General features: G+C 40.9%; 1 protein-coding gene across 1 annotated transcript in view; it reads left to right on the top strand.

The window, feature by feature from the left end:
• ANOS1 (anosmin 1) overlaps nucleotides 1-17732 on the top strand; it is a gene marked incomplete at its 5' end in the record, with an annotated part of 180795 nt that overhangs the window by 89815 nt on the left and 73248 nt on the right. Inside the window, one exon of the mRNA XM_082681202.1 lies at nucleotides 14463-14525. Within this exon, the coding sequence (XP_082537328.1) occupies nucleotides 14463-14525 (63 nt within the window). The remainder of the gene's footprint in view (nucleotides 1-14462; nucleotides 14526-17732) is intronic.

The raw sequence follows: 17732 nt of genomic DNA, 5'->3' as shown, positions 1-17732 counted from the left end.
CAGTTTCCTAGAGAAACTTGCTGCCATTAATTCAGAAAACAGAAGAGGTCTTTGGAAACTTCTGTTGCTGGCATTATTATATGCTATGAGTGTATACCTGTATGAAATGAAAAGTGGATTTTTTTTTTTTTTTTTGCGGAACCCCAAATTTATTCTTTACGTCCAGGCAACCATCTAGACAAAAATTAAATATAAATCACTGGGGTTCCCTGGTGGCGCAGTGGTTGGGGGTCCGCCTGCCGATGCAGGGGACGCGGGTTCGTGCCCCGGTCCAGGAGGATCCCGCAAGCCGTGGAGCGGCTGGGCCCGTGAGCCATGGCCGCTGGGCCTGCACTTCCGGAGCCTGTGCTCCGCAACGGGAGAGGCCGCAACAGTGAGAGGCCCACGTCATGCAAAAAATATATATAAATCACTATTTAACCTTTTTTTAGTCAACAGAAAATTTTTTTGTGTGAGAGCATACCATATGTCCTATAAAACATACGGTGCTCTAGTCTCAGAATTTTCCTTCTGATTCCACCTTCCGGCCACATACGCAAGAACATGCCACCCCACCCATCCATAGCTGTTGGAATTTGGGCAAAAAATTGGCACTTTTGAAACAATTATTGGAACATGCTTGAGAGACTAGAATTAAAAGAAGATTTATTTCCTTCTTTAATTAAAAGAAACAAAGGTAGATATCAGGGAAATATGAAAGAACTAAAATTAATTCTCCTTATTGGTCTTCTAGAAATGGAAGGGAATCTCATTCACTGAGTACCTACTACATACAGGCATTTAAAAATGTGGTCATTAAAGTTTTTATTCTGCAAGAATCCTCTTGGGCAAATGTTACTCTTTCATCTATCAGAAACCTCAGACCTGGCTGGAATCGTCAGTTTCTGTGTCCCTCACCTGTGTTGTCTATCAACTCAGGACCTCTCAAGTTCAGTCACCAGAATTGCCCCTAGAAGGGCACACACATCTAGCCATCAGCACTTTCTCACCACACTGGAAAACTATGGACAGAATGTGCTTCTCATGACCATTGCTGTGTGTCTCTGCCTCCAGATTCTTACATCCTCTAAGCTCAACAGTGAATTGAATGGTCTGTGTCCAATCACAAATGGAGCCCTGGACTTGAATCCTGCTACCCAGCCATTGCTCCTGTAAAGATGTTTTAGTTCCCAAATCTGGAAGATGTAGGGTTAGATGCCATCAAAGATGCTTGCCTTTCTAAAATTCTGTGTTTCCATGTTGTAACCCCGGCACATCCTCTGGGACCTGGATCTATTGATTATTTCCCATTTCTCCTACGTCTTCAGTCAGACCCCCTCCACCTGATCCTTTTTTTCTGCCTACCAATATGTTCCATTCCCTTCTTTTTCAGTCTCCCCGGGCACAAATACAGAAGAGGGGGCAAGATAGGTCACACAAAAACATTTTGCTGAACTGTGAGATTGCCTCAGTGTTGCCATCCTAGCTCTCATACATCCCAGCTCCCCAAATGCTTCACATGCCAGGTTCATATTTTCTCTGCTTCCTCTTGACATGTATCTTGGACTTCCGCTTAAAAGTGAACATGCCTTGTTTACCTTTCTAGACTGTGAAGAACTTGAAGGCAGGTGTGTGTGTGTGTGTGTGTAATTCATAAGTTTAACAGACCCATCACTTAGCATGACGCTGTGGTGATGGAGTTCAGCACATGTTTATGAAAGAAAGGAATGAATGATGTAGAAAGAAAGAGAAAAGAAACCCGTAAATGCTCGTGATTAGCTTCACCCTTTCTCCAGAACTGTGTGTCCATAATTCCAATAGCTTGGTGGGCATCCTTCCCTGTATATCCACTTGACAGCTCAAACTCATCATGTTAAACGCTTAATTCCTCCTCTTGCCCCGTGTTTGTTTCGCCTGCACCCTCCGTCATACTGACACAGTCGGCTCCTTTCCGATTGGGCTTAGAAAGTTGGGTGCCTTTCCCATTCTCACTTCTCCCACATTGCCTTTCATAGGTTGTTGATTTTTCTGTTCCTTTCACCCAATGTCCTCTTCCATCCAAATGGCGTATTGGCGCTAGAAGTGCTGGAGAGAAGGTTTGGAAGAAATTGTAAAAGCTTTTGCTCTGGTTTCATTTGCTGCGTGTTTTGCCTCCGTGATCCATCTCCTATTCTAACACTCAAGTCATTTTAAGCACAGATGGGGCGAGCAACTCCTTTCTAAGACTGTCAGTGGCTCTCATTGAATTCCAAGGGCCATCTTCCCAGCCTTGTGTTTTATTGCGTCTTCTTGTTTAGCTCTCACACTCCGCATATCTACGACATTGTCCAGGCCCCAAGTCTATTTACCATTGATCAGGTCCTCTTCATTCTTCTAAGCTAATCCATGAGCCCTCAGTTCTGTGAGACCCTCTCCGGTTATCCCATGTGGAACAACATACCACTTCTTCGCTTTCTTATAGGACTTTATTCTTCTGTCACTTATTTTATACTTTGTTGCTGTCGACTGATTTATTTGCCTGCTTTTCTCCCATGGAGATTATAGACAGCCTCAAGGCGGAACAAATTTCGACCAGATTTCCCCCACCTTGGTGAGTCGACGAGTGCTTAGCACATAGGAACGAATCCACACTCATTGATTTAGCAGAAGTTCATTTGAACAGGTTGGAAAGTCTGGCACGCTGGCTGCTGTGTTTTAACGTGGCTTCTGTCTACTTAGCATAATGTAATTACGGGTTCTGTTTCCGTGAGGATTGGGCATGTGTGAACATTTGAATTTTATAGGAAACCTCTTTGCCTCGGAATTTTTTACGATCGCCACTTAGGTAATATAATTTCCTTTTCTGTACTTTGGCGTGAAAGTTTTGGGTTACGTGTAAGGTGTGGAACTTTGTGATGAACTGTCCAGATGGTAGTTCACCAAAGCAATATCAATAATTTTCCTCTTTGTCGGTACTTTGGCTCGGAAGAGCGCGATCTCTTTGTCTGTGGGATACATAAATACCTTGGCATTTGTAGCACCTAGGGCCTTCTGGAGCTGAATCCTCCTTGGGGTCATAGTAATTTAGTAATCTCATAGATTTGCAAACCGCTCTTCAGTTTCCAAATCCCTGCCACATATCTCATCTCTGTAAGCTCTTGTAGCATGTGGCGTAAATGGGGCAGTGCTTTATAATGGAAATAACATTCCTTGGAGTGTGCCAACGCATGGCTCCAAATTCCGATTCCCATAGCCTCCCCGACAGTCGCTTGCTTTGTTTCCTCAGCCTCTCTAAACTGCAATTTCCTCTCTCTAAAATGTGAGAATAATAGTACCTAATTTTACACACTTCCGTAGTTTTGTTGTTATGAGGCTTCAGGGAACAAATCATTTTAAACGTGCTCCATAAATCTGTAAAGATTCTCTCACATTCAGTAATAGTCTAATAAGTTAACATGAATGACTGCGTTCTCATATTTGAATGATCGAGCTGAGGCTAGATAGTTAATGTGATTTTCTCACTTGTAGATTTAGACACATGGCCAAGTTAGGGCTGAAACCAAGGCTTTCCATTCCATGGTGCACATGGCTTGTTTTTTATAATCTGTTCTCTTGTTTGCAGGCTCAGTTCCATATGCCTTGTGAGGGATTATAAAAGGGTTAGCAGACATATTCCCTCCTCAGGAGGATCTGGAGGTAGTGTAACTTTAATACAAGTCATAGGCTCCACAAATCAGTCAAAAATGTGAGAATTCTTGGGGGGAACTCTAAATGCTACATGGTTGCAGAGAGGGCAAATCAGTGTGCGCTGTGGGGACAGCAATGGCCAAAAATAGATGGTTTCAAGCAGCTACTGATCTGAGTGGAGAAGGACGGAATAGCTTGTCTGTAAGGAAGACATATCATAACGGAGTGGAATTAGAAAGGATCTTGTTTTGGGGGAACAGAAAAGCAACCAGCTTCGCTGGAAGCAATTCACAGGAGGTTGAAGGAGCTGGTTGGACAGGATTTGCTGGTTGACCAGACGTTTCGAATATAAAACCATGTACTTTAGGTTAAATTCGATAATTATTGACTAATTGTATCAGTGACCTCACATCTTCAAAACCGTGTTTTAGAAGGATGAATGTGGCCAAAATCTATAGCATTGTTCCATGATTGCAGGTCATCGTCCTGAGTAGCATTTACTCCTCCATCCTGGGGAAGTTGTTTCTCAGGACCAGCTCTGTTACTGTGGTTCCTTTGCATGTTGTTCAAAAATTCTCAACCTTGGCACTGTTAACATCTGGAGTCAGATCACTTTTTATCATGTGAGTGCTCTCTGGAGGATGTTTAAGCAGCAGCCCTGGCCTCACCCCCAAGAAGCCAGTACCTCTCCCCTTAATCACAACAAAATGATTCCACACATTGCCAGATGTCCCCTGGGAATACAAAATCACTCCCATTTCGGAACCACTTACGTAGAGCAATTTAAAAAATTTACCTACTGTCTTTTTTTTTTTAGCCACGCCACGCGGCTTACAGGATCAAGCCTGGGCTCCCTGCAGTGGAGGCGTGGAGTCCTAACCACAGGACCACCAGGGGATTCCCTCTAGTATATCATGATATAAATTACTTACAATAAAAAAAAACCTGTACAGTGTTGTACAATATATTTAAAAGTTGGAAGGGTTTATATAAATTCTGCATCATTGGCTTCTCTGTAAAGTTTGAGTGTCGGGCAATTCTGGAAGACAACCAGAAGGCAGTAAAGAGCAGTTGTTCCCTGGATATTGGCTGACCTCTCCAGTTTCCCATTCTTTTGGTCATCCCAGTTATCCAAAATTTACCCCCTTCACTCTTCCTCATTATTTGCTTCGTCTCTGGAAGTACTTGGGTATCCCAGTCCTAAGTACTGGTTAGGAAAACATTTCAATTTATCAATAAATTTATTCAGCAGGTGTTTATTGAGCTGCAAACGAATGATAAGAATATTGTAGTCAACATAGTAAATGTCACAAAGTCTCATCACTCACTATGCCACGAGTGGAATGCTGTAGGAACATGTTTTATATTACGGTACATTTTATTTTTTATTTATTTATTTTAAACACAACATATCTCTCACTTTATTTCTTTTTTAAGTTCACCTAGAAGTATTTTGGGTTTTCAGCATATAGGTCTGGACATTTTTTAATCAGATTTATTTTGATTTTTTTTGTATTTATTTTTTTTGAATTTATTTTGAATTTTTTTTGAATTTATTTTTCTTATACAGCTGGTTCTTATTAGTTATCTATTTTATATGTATTAGTGTATACATGTCAATCCCAATCTCCCAATGGATCCCACCACCAGCACCAACCCCCACCACTTTCCCCCCTTGGTGTCCATACATTTGTTCTCTACATCTGTGTCTCTATTTCTGCCTTGCAAACCAGTTCATCTGTACCATTTTTCTAGGTTCCACATATATGCGTTAATATACGGTATTTGTTTTTCTCTTTCTGACTTACTTCACTCTGTATGACAGTCTCTAGGTCCAACCACGTCTCTACAAATGACCCAATTTCGTTCCTTTTTATGGCTGAGTAATATTCCATTGTGTATATGTACCACATCTTCTTTATCCATTCGTCTGTTGATGGGCATTTAGGTTGCTTCCACGACCTGGCTATTGTAAATAGTGCTGCAATGAACATTGGGGCGCATGTGTCTTTTTGAATTATGGTTTTCTCTGGGTATATACCCAGTAGTGGGATTGCTGGGTTATATGGTAATTCTATTTTAGTTGTTTAAGGAACCTCCATACTGTTCTCCACAGTGGCTGTATCAATTTACATTCCCACCAACAGTGCAAGAGGGTTCCCTTTTCTCCACACCCACTCCAGCATTTGTTGTTCGTAGCTTTTCTGATGATGCCCATTCTAACCGGTGTGAGGTGATTCCTGATTGTACTTTTGATTTGCGTTTCTCTAATAATTAGTGATGTTGAGCAGCTTTTCATGTGTTTCTTGGCCATCTGTATGTCTTCTTTGGAGAAATGTCTATTTAGGTCTTCTACCCATTTTTGGATTGGGTTGTTTGTTTTTTTAATATTGAGCTGCATGAGTTGTTTATATATATTTTGGAGATTAATCCTTTCTCCGTTGATTTGTTTGCAAATATTTTCTCCCATTCTGAGGGTTGACTTTTCGTCTTGTTTATAGTTTCCTTTGCTGTGCAAAAGCTTTGAAATTTCATTAGGTCCCACTGTTTTTATTTCCATTACTTTAGGAGGTGGGTCAAAAAAGATCTTGCTGTGAGTTATGTCAAAGAGTGTTCTTCCTGTGTTTTCCTCTAAGAGTTTTATAGTGTCCGGTCTTACATTTAGGTCTTTAGTCCATTGTGAGTTTATTTTTGTGTATGGTGTTAGGGAGTGTTCTAATTTCTTTCTTTTACATGTTAACTGTCCAGTTTTCCCAGCACCGCTTATTGAAGAGGCTGCCTTTTCTCCATTGTGTAGCCTTGCCTCCTTTGTCATAGATTAGTTGACTGTAAGTGCATGGGTTTATCTCTGGGCTTTCTATCCTGTTCCATTGATCTATATTTCTGTTTTTGTGCCAGTACCATACTCTCTTGATTACTGTAGCTTTGTAGTATATTCTGAAGTCAGGGAGTCTGCTTCCTCCAGCTCCATTATTTTCCCTCAAGATTGCTTTGGTTATTCGGGTCTTCTGTGTCTCCATACAGATTTTAAGATTTTTTGTTCTAGTTCTGTAAAAAACGCCACTGGTAATTTTATAGGGATTGCCCTGAATCTCTAGATTGCTTTCGGTAGTATAGTCATTTTCACGACATTGATTCTTCCAATCCGAAAACATGGTATATCTCTCCATCTGTTTGTGTCACCTTTGATTTCTTTCATCAGTGTCTTAAAGTTTTCTGAGTACAGGTCTTTTACCTCCTTAGGTAGGTTTATTCCTAGGTATTTTATTCTTTTTTTGCAATGGTGAATGGGATTGTTTCCTTAATTTCTCTTTCTTATCTTTTGCTGTTAGTGTACAGGAATGCAAGAGATTACTGTGCATTAATTTTGTATCCTGCAGCTTTACCAAATTCATAGATTAGCTCTAATAGTTTTCTGGTGGCATCTTTAGGATTCTCTATGTATAGTATCATGTCATCTGCAAACAGTGGCCGTTTTACTTCTTATTTTCTTATTTGTATTCCTTTTATTTCTTTTTCTTCTCTGATTGCCGTGGCTAGGCCTTCCAAAACTATGTTGAGTAAGAGTGGTGAGAGTAGACATCCTTGTCTTGTTCCTGATCTTAGAGGAAATGCTTTCAGTTTTTCACCATTGAGAATGATGTTTGCTGTGGGTTTGTCATATATAGGCCTGTATTATGTTGAGGTAGGTTCCCTCTATGCCCACTTTCTGGAGAGTTTTTATCATAAATGGGTGTTGAATTTTGTGAAAAGCTTTTTCTGCATCTATTGAGATGATCATATGGTTTTTATTCTTCAATTTGTTAATATGGTGTATCACATTGATTGATTTGCATATACTGAAGAATCCTTGCATCCCTGGGATAAATCCCACTTGATCATGGTGTATGATCCTTTTAATGTGTTGCTGGATTCTGTTTGGTAGTATTTTGTTGAGGATTTTTGCATCTATATTCATCAGTGATATTAGTCTGTAATTTTCTTTTTTTGTGGTTTCTTTGTCTGGTTTTGGTATTAGGGTGATGGTGGTCTCATAGAATGAGTATGGGAGTGTTCCTTCCTCTGCAAATTTTTGGAAGAGTTTGAGAAGTGTTAGGTCTTCTCTAAATGTTTGATAGAATTCACCTGTGAAGGCATCTGGTCCTGGACTTTTGTTTGTTGGAAGATTTTTAATCACAGTTTCAGTTTCTTTACTTGTGATTTGTCTGTTCATGTTTTCTTTTTCTTCCTGGTACAGTCTTCAAAGGTTATACATTTCTAAAAATTTGTCCATTTTTTCCAGGTTGTCCATTTTATTGGCAGAGTTGCTTTTGTTAGTCTACTGTGATGCTTTGTATTTCCGCGGTGTCTGTTGTAACTTCTCCTTTTTCACTTCTAATTTTATTTGAGTCCTCTCCCTCTTTTTTTGATGAGTCTGGCTAAAGGTTTATCTTCTCAAAGAACCAGCTTTTAGTTTTATTGACCTTTGCTATTGTTTTCTTTGTTTCTATTTCATTTACTTCTGCTCTGAACTTTATGATTCCTTCCCTTCTGTTAACTTTGGGTTTTGTTTGTTCTTCTTCCTGTAGCTCCCTTAGGGGTAAAGTTAGATTGTTTGAGAGTTTTGTTGTTTTTTGAGGTAGGATTGTATTGCTATAAACTTCCCTCTTAGAATTGCTTTTGCTGCATCCCATAGGTTTTGGATCGTTGCGTTTTCATTGTCATTTGTCTCTAGGTATTTTTTGATTTCCTCTTTGATTTCTTCATTGATCTCTTGGTTATTTAGTAATGTATTGTTTAGCCTCCATGTGTTTGTGTTTGTGTTTTTTACATTCTTTCCCATGTAATTTATTTCTAATCTCACAGCATTGTGGTAGGAAAAGATGCTTGATACAATTTCAGTTTTCTTAAATTTACCAAGGCTTGATTAGTGACCAAAGATGTGATCTATCCTGGAGAATGTTCCGTGTTCACTTGACACAAAAGTGTAATCTGCTGTTTTTGGATGGAATGTCCTATAAATATCAATTAAATCTATCTCGTCTATTGTGTCATTTAAAGCTTGTGTCTCCTTATGAATTTTCTGTCTGTATGACCTGTCCATTTAACAAGTGAGGTGTTAAAGTCCTCCACTATTATTGTGTTCCTGTCAGTTTCCTCTTTTATAGCTGTTAGCATTTGCCTTATGTATTGAGGTGCTGCTATGTTGGGTGCATATATATTTGTAATTGTTATATCTTCTTCTTGGATTGATCCCTTGATCATTATGTAGTATCCTTTCTTGTCTCTTATAACATTCTTTATTTTAAAGTTTATTTTATCTGATGTGAGTATTGCTACTCCAGGTTTCTTTTGATTTCCATTTGCATGGAATATCTTTTTCCGTCCCCTCACTTTCAGTCTGTATGTGTCCCTAGGTCTGAAGTGGGTCTCTTGTAGACAGCATATATATGGGTCTTGTTTTTGTATCCATTCAGTGAGCCTGTGTCTTTTGGTTGGAGCATTTAAACCATTCACATTTAAGGTAATTGTCCATATGTATCCTCCTATTACCATTTTGTTAATTGTTTTGGGCTTGTTTTTGTAGGTCCTTTTCTTGTCTTGTGTTTCCTACTTAGAGGAGTTTCTGTAGCATTTGTTGTAGAGCTTGTTTGGTGGTGCTGAATTCTCTTAGCTTTTCCTTGTGTGTAGAGTTCTTGATTTCTCCATTGAATCTGAATGAGATCCTTGCCTGGTAGAGTAATCTTGGTTGTAGGTTCTTTCCTTTCATCACTTTAAATATATCATGCCACTCCTTTCTGGCTTGTAGAGTTTCTGCTGAGAAATCAGCTGTTAACCTTAGGGGAGTGCCCTTGTATGTTATTTGTCGTTTTTCCCTTGTTGCTTTTAATAATTTTTCTTTGTCTTTAATTTCTGCCAATTTGATTACTATGTGTCTCGGCATGTTTCTCCTTGGGTTTATCCTGCCTGGGACTCTCTGCACTTCCTGGACTTGGGTGGCTATTTCATTTCCCATGTTAGGGAGGTTTTTGATTATAATCTCTTCAAATATTTTCTCGGGTCCTTTCTCTCTCTCTTCTCCTTCTGGGACCCCTTTAATGTGAATGTTGGTGTGTTTAATGTTGTCCCAGAGGTCTTTTAGCCTCTCTTCATTTCTTTCCATTCTTTTTTCTTTATTCTGTTCCATGGCAGTGAATTTCACCATCCTGTCTTCCAGGTCACTTATCCGTTCTTCTGCCTAAGTTATTCTGCTATTGATTCCTTCTAGTGTGTTTTTCATTTCAGTTATTGTATTGTTCATCTCTGTTTGTTTGTTCTTTAATTCTTTTAGGTGTTTGTTCTTTAATTCTTCTAGGTGTTTGTTCTTTAATTCTTCTAGGTCTTTGTGAAACATTTCTTGCATCGTCTTGATCTTTGCCTCCATTGTTTTTCCGAGGTCCTGGATCATCTTCACTGTCATTATTCTGAATTCTTTTTCTGGAAGGTTGCCTATCTCCACTTCATTTAGTTGTTTTTCTGGGGTTTTATCTTGTTCCTTCATCTGGTACAGAGCCGCCCTCTGCCTTTTCAGCTTGTCTATCCTTCTGTGGATGTGGTTTTCGTTCCACAGGCTGCAGGATTGTAGTTCTTCTTGCTTCTGCTGTCTGCCCTCTGGTGGATGAGGCTACCTAAGAGGCTTGTGGAAGTTTCCGGATGGGAGGGACTGGTGGTGGGTAGAGCCAGTCCCTAATGGTGGGTAGAGCTGGCTGTTGCTCTGGTGGGCAGAACTCAGTAACACTTTAATCCGCTTGTCTGCTGATGGGTGGGGCTGGGTTTGGCCTGAGGTGACGCAACACTGGAGCCTACCTGGGCTCTTTGGTGGGGCTAATGGAGGACTCTAGGAGGGCTCACACCAAGGAGTACTTCCCAGAACTTCTGCTGCCAGTGTCCTTGTCCTCATGATGAGACACAGCCACCCCCTGCCTCTGCAACAGACACTGCAACACTAGCAGGTAGGTCTGGTTCAGTCTCCTGTGGGGTCACTGCTCCTTCCCCTGGGTCCCGATGTGCACACTACTTTGTGTGTGACCTGCAAGAGTGTCTCCGTTTCCCCCAGACCTTTAAAGTCCTGCAGTCAGATCCCAGTAGCCTTCAAAGTCTGATTCTCTGGGAAGTCCTCCTCCCATTTCCTGACCCCCAGGTTGGGAAGCCTGACATGTAGCTTAGAACTTCACTCTGGTGGTGGACTTCTGTGGTATAATTATTCTCCAGTCTGTGAATCACCCACCCAGCGGTTACGGGATTTGATTTTATTGTGATTGCGCCCCTTCTACTGTTTCACTGCAGCTTCTCCTTTGTGTTTGGATGTGGGGTATCTTTTTTGGTGAGTTCTAGTGTCTTCCTGTCGATGATTATTCAGCAGTTAGTTGTGTTTCTGTTGCTCTTGCAAGAGGGAGGGAGTACTTGTCCTTTTACTCCACCATCTTGAACCAATCTCTATTACTGAACATTTAAAAAATATAAATTTAATATACAATTATCATCTGAGCAAGTGATATTGTGAATGTATCTTTCTAGATTAAGTAAAAAAAAATTGATAGCTCAACCTTTTTTTTTTTTTTTTTTTTAAGTTTCTCTGAAGTGTGAAGTTTTTCTTCATTGGGCTTGAAGCAGTAGCCTAGGAGGAAATGATTTCAAACAGTTGATCAGCCTAAAACTTGAAAGGCTAAAGCACTTGCTAAAATACTAACTTTGATTACTGTTTTTGTCTGTTTGTTTTTGTAGTTTGACGCAGTGTGTGATCACGGCCCTTAGAGTTGCAGTTGTTGCTTGTAGTATTACTTCTCTTCTACTCCCTTCACACATGGAAGCGAGTTTTACGACTACCTTTTTTTGGCAGTACTTTATTATTATTATTACTTGGAGAAATAGAAAGTGTTTTCTTCCTGTTCAAAGTGTGAGAGAAATGGCTGTCATTTTTTTCCTCTTTGGCTTTTGTTGAAATCATTTTACCTGGCCAGTAGCACCGTAAAGAAATAAAGCTTTGGAAAATTTATCGTGCCGACATTTACATAAATGTTTACATCTAGGCTGTTCTTGTCAGGTAGTTTTCACCGAGGATTACTAAAAGAAAATGTTGGCTGTCATTAGTAGCATTTTGAGATGTATCTTCAGCTGCTACTGATTAGTGGTGACTAGAAATGAGGCAAGCGTGCAATTAAAATAGAACTTTAAATGAATTGTATATACCAATGCTAGACTTGACAGATGGCGATTCTGGATTAACAAGAAGACAAGTGCATTACGTATTGCTGCTGTTAGCATTTCAGAAATATGCCCACTTTTGTAAATGGTATCTAGTTTTTATAAGGCATTTATTCCACAAGTTGTCAGGAATATGGTTATTTGGAATCATGGACATCACAGAGGACTGACTTTTTTAATGCACTCATGCGTGTCTCTAGTTATGAAAATGCAACTGTATACATGTAATATCTTGCTTTCATAGTTTACATTTTCAGCAACGACAGAAAGCAAGAATCACATAATTATTCTGAGACATTTTTAGCCACATGGCACTGAACAGTTTTTATATGGAATAAATGCTTGTTGGATGTTTCCCGAGTGAAATGACAGATACTTAACTTGTAAGTAGCTGAGCCTCTGTCCGTGAAAACTCCCCAGGTCTTGTGGTGCGGTCCTGCTCCGTTGTAGGCCACTTCTTCAAATGAAAAAATTGCAAAGTATTTTAAAGAGTGCCACTTAATTCATTTCAAGTAGTCTTGAGAAGGAGTTAGGTCTAAGCGTATTTATTAAATGACCAGTAAAGTTTTTAGGCTGGGAGCCAATGTCTTGCAACAAATAAGGGTAACTCTGTGGGGTAAGGCATTGGATGTACCTTTAGGAAACAAAACTCACTCTTTAGGGAGCTCATGAACTATGTAAGGTAGACAAGTTTTAAACTATTCCATTGCTATTAGAAAAATGGTATTCTTTTAGTATCGTTATATTGGTGAAAAATTGTACATTTGTTTTAGAACATGCTTGGAAGAGGTGAACACTAATAGACTTGGGACAAGCTTATATAAGTCTTGGAAAAGCATCATTGACGAGCTCAAGTTTTTTTAATTAAAATAACTAAAAATGAATTGTTCATATGCAACATTAAAGCATATAAAATCTAGAATATTCTCACAAGCAGTAGACTGATTCTTAAATGATACTCACATGAACCAAGAAAGAGCCATTACAGACCCTGTTTTCATCAAATTCCACAGCAGTTCTTTTTCTCCCCCAGCTTTATTGAGATATAAGTGACATATGTAACGTTGTGTAAGTTTAAAGTGTACAGTCTGATGGTTTGATACACACATATATTGGGAAATGTTTACCACAGTAAGGCAGTTCTTTTTAAAGTTTAGCGTAAGCACCAAGATTTTCAGGAGAACTTGCTAGACTCTGTACACCTAGTGCCTTTCCCATGAACTCCAAGGTGATGCTCATATTACTGGTCATTTATCACACTTTGAGAGCAGTGCTGTGACAGACTGACAGTTGATACAGTCAGTAGTTTGTTTTCATATATGCATTCTTGTTTGAAAAAAATAGCAGTGGACATTTGCAAAGTAAATTTCACCATAGAGTCTTCCAGTTCATCTTTAAACTGTATCTTTATTTTACAACAGGGATGTTGCTAGAAAGTAAAGTGAAAATATAATACAGGTGTATGTTCTGAATTCTACATTATATATGTCTGAAATTTAACTGAGAATTTTGATATCAACTGGAAAATTTATCAATAATGAAAGTCAGATACATAGAATAATCATGAGCTTATGGGAACCAGGGTATGCCAGTATTTAGATAACTGTCATTTAACTCTACGAGATGATTAATTTGTACTAATTAAAATTTGCATTAAAATATAATTTGGAGAATCAAATATCCATTCATATGAATGTAAGATTTTAATTTCAATCATGAGGCCTGGCTGTTATCTCTTATTTATTACAATATATTATATAGATAGTATATATAGTACTATATCTTAAGTGTTATAATTATACGTTATATATAGTAGTATGTATATAAAACCTACATTTACACGTATATATACTTTGTTCATTCAATAATATATTATTTATTATTACAGTTGTTACTGAACAGTGGATCCTGGCTATTACCTTTGATTTATTAAATCCTATATGTAAATTACATATATGTATTCAAACTGTATTCTGAAGCTCTTATGGGAGAGTCTCATATTCAGGCTACTCCATACATTTTAATAGAGTAATTAAACTGGGTAAATGTGAATGCCGCTGGATTCACTGAGATAAACACATAAGTTAACAATAATGGGTGTGATATATATATATATATATATGCATATACATATATTTAATGCAATACTTCAGTCACTTACAGAAGAATATTCAAAAAAACCCTATGTTGTCAATTTAAAAGCAAGTTATCGTTAAGGTTGATGAGGAAAAAATTCATCTGTAACAACCACCTTTAGAAACTATTTTTTACTGAATAAAACTAAATATCCAAACTGCTGTGCCTGACAGGGAATACACCTGCTTCTCCTGCATGTCGCCTCCAGACTCTGCAGCTTTCCTTTTTCGATTGTGTGGAAACGTATGTCTTTCTGTCCCTGCTCGGTCATGATGCTCTTGTCTCGGATTCCTAGGATACACACAGTTACGATGAGCTGCTGATTAATTGGATTTCCTAAAGTCACTAGGAAAAGTAGGCCCTGAGAAGTCAGGAGTGTGCACAGGCGGGTTCTTTCCTTTTGGGCTTTGTTTTTTTCCCGTGTTTACTGATTGGTTTTCACTGTTCATCTCTCCTAGTGCCTGGAGCCCTGCAAGGTGTCCTGGGACCTGCGGAAGCAGCAGTGCCAGAGCTTCTGTGAGGTAAGAGGCCCCGTACACAGCCACGGACACTCGGGACGCAATTGCAGGCTGACCACGTGCCAGTGGGTCCTTGGCATGGGAGGGCATCATGTTCTGGGGCTGGGGAAGTTCACTTTCCTTCAGGTGTGTGTGTGTGTGCATGTGTGTGTAAATTCACATTAAAAAAATTCTCGAGACTTCTTAAAACCTAGCCACCCGCTGCTTCCATTATTAGTTAATCACCAGTGAAGAAGGGTTCCAGCCGTTGCCCTCCTCCCACCTCACATTATGGCTCTTCTGTGGGCGATTCTCGGCATGATGATTCTCATGCTTTTGGAGGAAGCCGCCCTTTTATTAGTGGTGGGGTTTCTCAGAGATTTTCCCCTGGCTGTTCACCCTCTGGGCAGCCCATACTCTGGGCTGAGGCTTGCCCACGTTTTCCCGTATGGAAGGCACCGTACTTTCCCCGTGCTCTCGGGTAGATGATAGAGCGTTGCTGTCCCAGACCACCACTGTCTAAAATCATCAGTTGTGCTGAAGAGGGGGAGGGCTGCTTTGCTGCACTGTCTCTTCCAGGGCAAACCAGGGACCCAGGGACCTGCCGTGAAGCAGCCAGGCTGACGGCACGGTGGCCGCTCAGAGTAAGAGTGGTCGGAAAGCCCGCAAGGGCCGTGAGCACAAGAGTTGGAAGAGTCCACTCTGGGGACCAAAGCCACACCGTGGAGGGTGGTGGCGAGGGAACGCCAGCAGACATGCCCGTGCGGCATCAGAGGGAAACGACGCTGCAGGGCTTCTGTGAGTGGAATGGGGGGCTGGTAGGGCACTACCGAGCTTCTCCAAACAGACACAGTGGTCTGGTCCCACCCCCGTGCGGGAGTTGCCAAGGGGGTCCTGTTGCCTGCGTTTCACCTTGGAGGGCACACAGATTCCATTCTGCAAACATGCCTGTGGGCCTGGGGTCATAACAGCGCCATCAGTTTTTTTGTTTGTTTTTAATTAATTAATTTATTTTTGGCCATGTTGGGTCTTTGTTGCTGTGCGCGGGCTTTCTCTAGTTGCGGCGAGCGGGGGCTGCTCTTCGTTGCGGTGTGTGGGCTTCTCACTGCCGTGGCTCCTCTTGTGGTGAAGCACGGGCTCTAGGTGCGTGGGCTTCAGTAGTTGTGGCACATGGGCTCAGTAGTTGTGGCTCGTGGGCTCAGTAGTTGTGGCGCACAGGCTTAGTTGCTCCACAGCATGTGGGATCCTCCTGGACCAGGGATCGAACCTGTGTCCCCTGCATTGGCAGGCAGATTCTTAACCACTGAGCCACCAAGGAAGCCCCAGCTCCATCATTTTTAAGGTGTGTGAAATACATCCTCAGTCCTGATACCGTCTGACCTTCCCGACAAGCATGGAGATAAGCAGGGCACACTGTAAGTCCACAGAGCTGTGTGTGGAAGCGTGGAAGCCTGGGAAGCTGGAAATTATCAAGTCACATGGCTCACCCACTGCAGGTGGCAAGACTGCCTCTCAGCTCCATCTCTGACCCCTCTCCCCATGTCCATGTGCTGCTGTGGCTGGATTCCCCTTGGACGGTTACAGGGGCTCACTGTGTTACAGGGTTATTTTAGAAAAGTGTTTAGTGTTGTTTTGGAAAGCTAGAATGGAAGTGTTTCTCAACTGCTAACGTAATCAATACGTGATCTTCCTAATCTCAGTTTTAATTTGCTCCAAAAGATTCTACTCAGCATTTTGTGACTGGCTGGAATATGGGTGATTTGCAGACTCTTACATAATGACATCTGTTGCCAGAAGTACCTGGGGGCTGAGGATTTTACCATAAGGGAAGTCTTTGGAAGCACTTTGTAGTCGTGAACTTCAAAATGCGATAATACGTAGGACTGGCAGGTATTTGAAGTTACATAGCCAATTGCTCTGCTACTGACACGCACAGCTAAGCTAATGACTTAGTGTCAAATCAGATAGAAGAGCTCTCCTATGTCTTTTTGTATCTTGCCCTTTTCTGGACGTTGGAGATGACGCAGAGGAGCATAAATCATGGCTTCTGCCCTCCCTCAAGGGAGCTGACCTATTACACTTCAGGTTTTCCAGAACATCTTCACGCTTCTTTAGGGATCCAATCCAAACTTTCCCAGGAAACATGCTTACCTGCCATTCACATGAATGTTTCTTTATATTACTTACCTCTTCCTGCATAAAAAATGACCCCCAAACTTAGTGGCTGAACACAGCACAGTTTCTTTAGGTCAGGAGTTTGGGCACAGCTTAACTGCATTCTCTGCCCAGCATCTGTCAAGTCTGTAATCAAGGTGTTAGCCGGGCTGCATTCTCATCTGGGGGCTCGACTGTAGGAGAATCTGCTTGTAAGCTCATTGCAATTGTCAGCAGAATTCACTTCCTTGCAGTTGTAGGACTGCGGTCCTGTTTCCTTGATGACTCTTGGCTGGAGTACGCTCTTAGCTCCTAGAAGTTGCCTGTGGTCCCTCCCCATGTGGCCCCCTTCATTGGCAGGTCACAGAACAGCTATGTACTTCTTTAAGGCCAGAATCCTGATTTCCAGTCTGCTGAGACGGAATTTTATATAACACAACGTAATCTCAGGAGTGACAGTTCTTCACCTTGGCCATATTCTATTGGTTAGAAGCAGACACACATACACACGGAGGTGATTACACCAGCGCAGGTCATGACTCGGTGGGGCTCATTCTAGGCTGTGGAGGGATTCAGGTCCCTTGAGACATAGAACAGAGAAGTTTGATCAGAAATGGAAACAAACAAGCAATAAACAAAACTGATGAATCTGTGCAAAGGCAAGGGCAATAAGGCCATCCCTGTGTCTCCTGCATTCTATAAAGTGCACTCCTACTTTATTTTGTATTCTGTTCTGCACACAAGCTGTACATATATATGCTGCTGTAGGATCTAGAGGAACAAGATGTGCCCTGCTGTTCGCTTGGTAAACACATTATCCCTTAATATCACTGACTCTGTGTTGATAGTTTTACATCTGACCCCTGAGAAGGGAGATATAATTGAAACGTTTCTCCCTGAAATTCCAGATGTGATAGTGGGCTTCTGTAATTGCCGTTCTCTCTGAAATAACCGTGAGGACATCTGAACCACATCGGTTTATTAAAATGGGACTCGTGTGTACAAATTGTGATCTGCTGTTGGCAGAAAGGTTAATTGGAACTTGAAAGGTGGGGAAAACAGAGGCCAGTTAATGTG

This window comes from Grampus griseus (genome assembly GCF_964374135.1).
Source record: "Grampus griseus genome assembly, chromosome: X".
NCBI lineage: Eukaryota > Metazoa > Chordata > Mammalia > Artiodactyla > Delphinidae > Grampus > Grampus griseus.
This window is presented reverse-complemented; position numbering and strand designations above follow the sequence as displayed.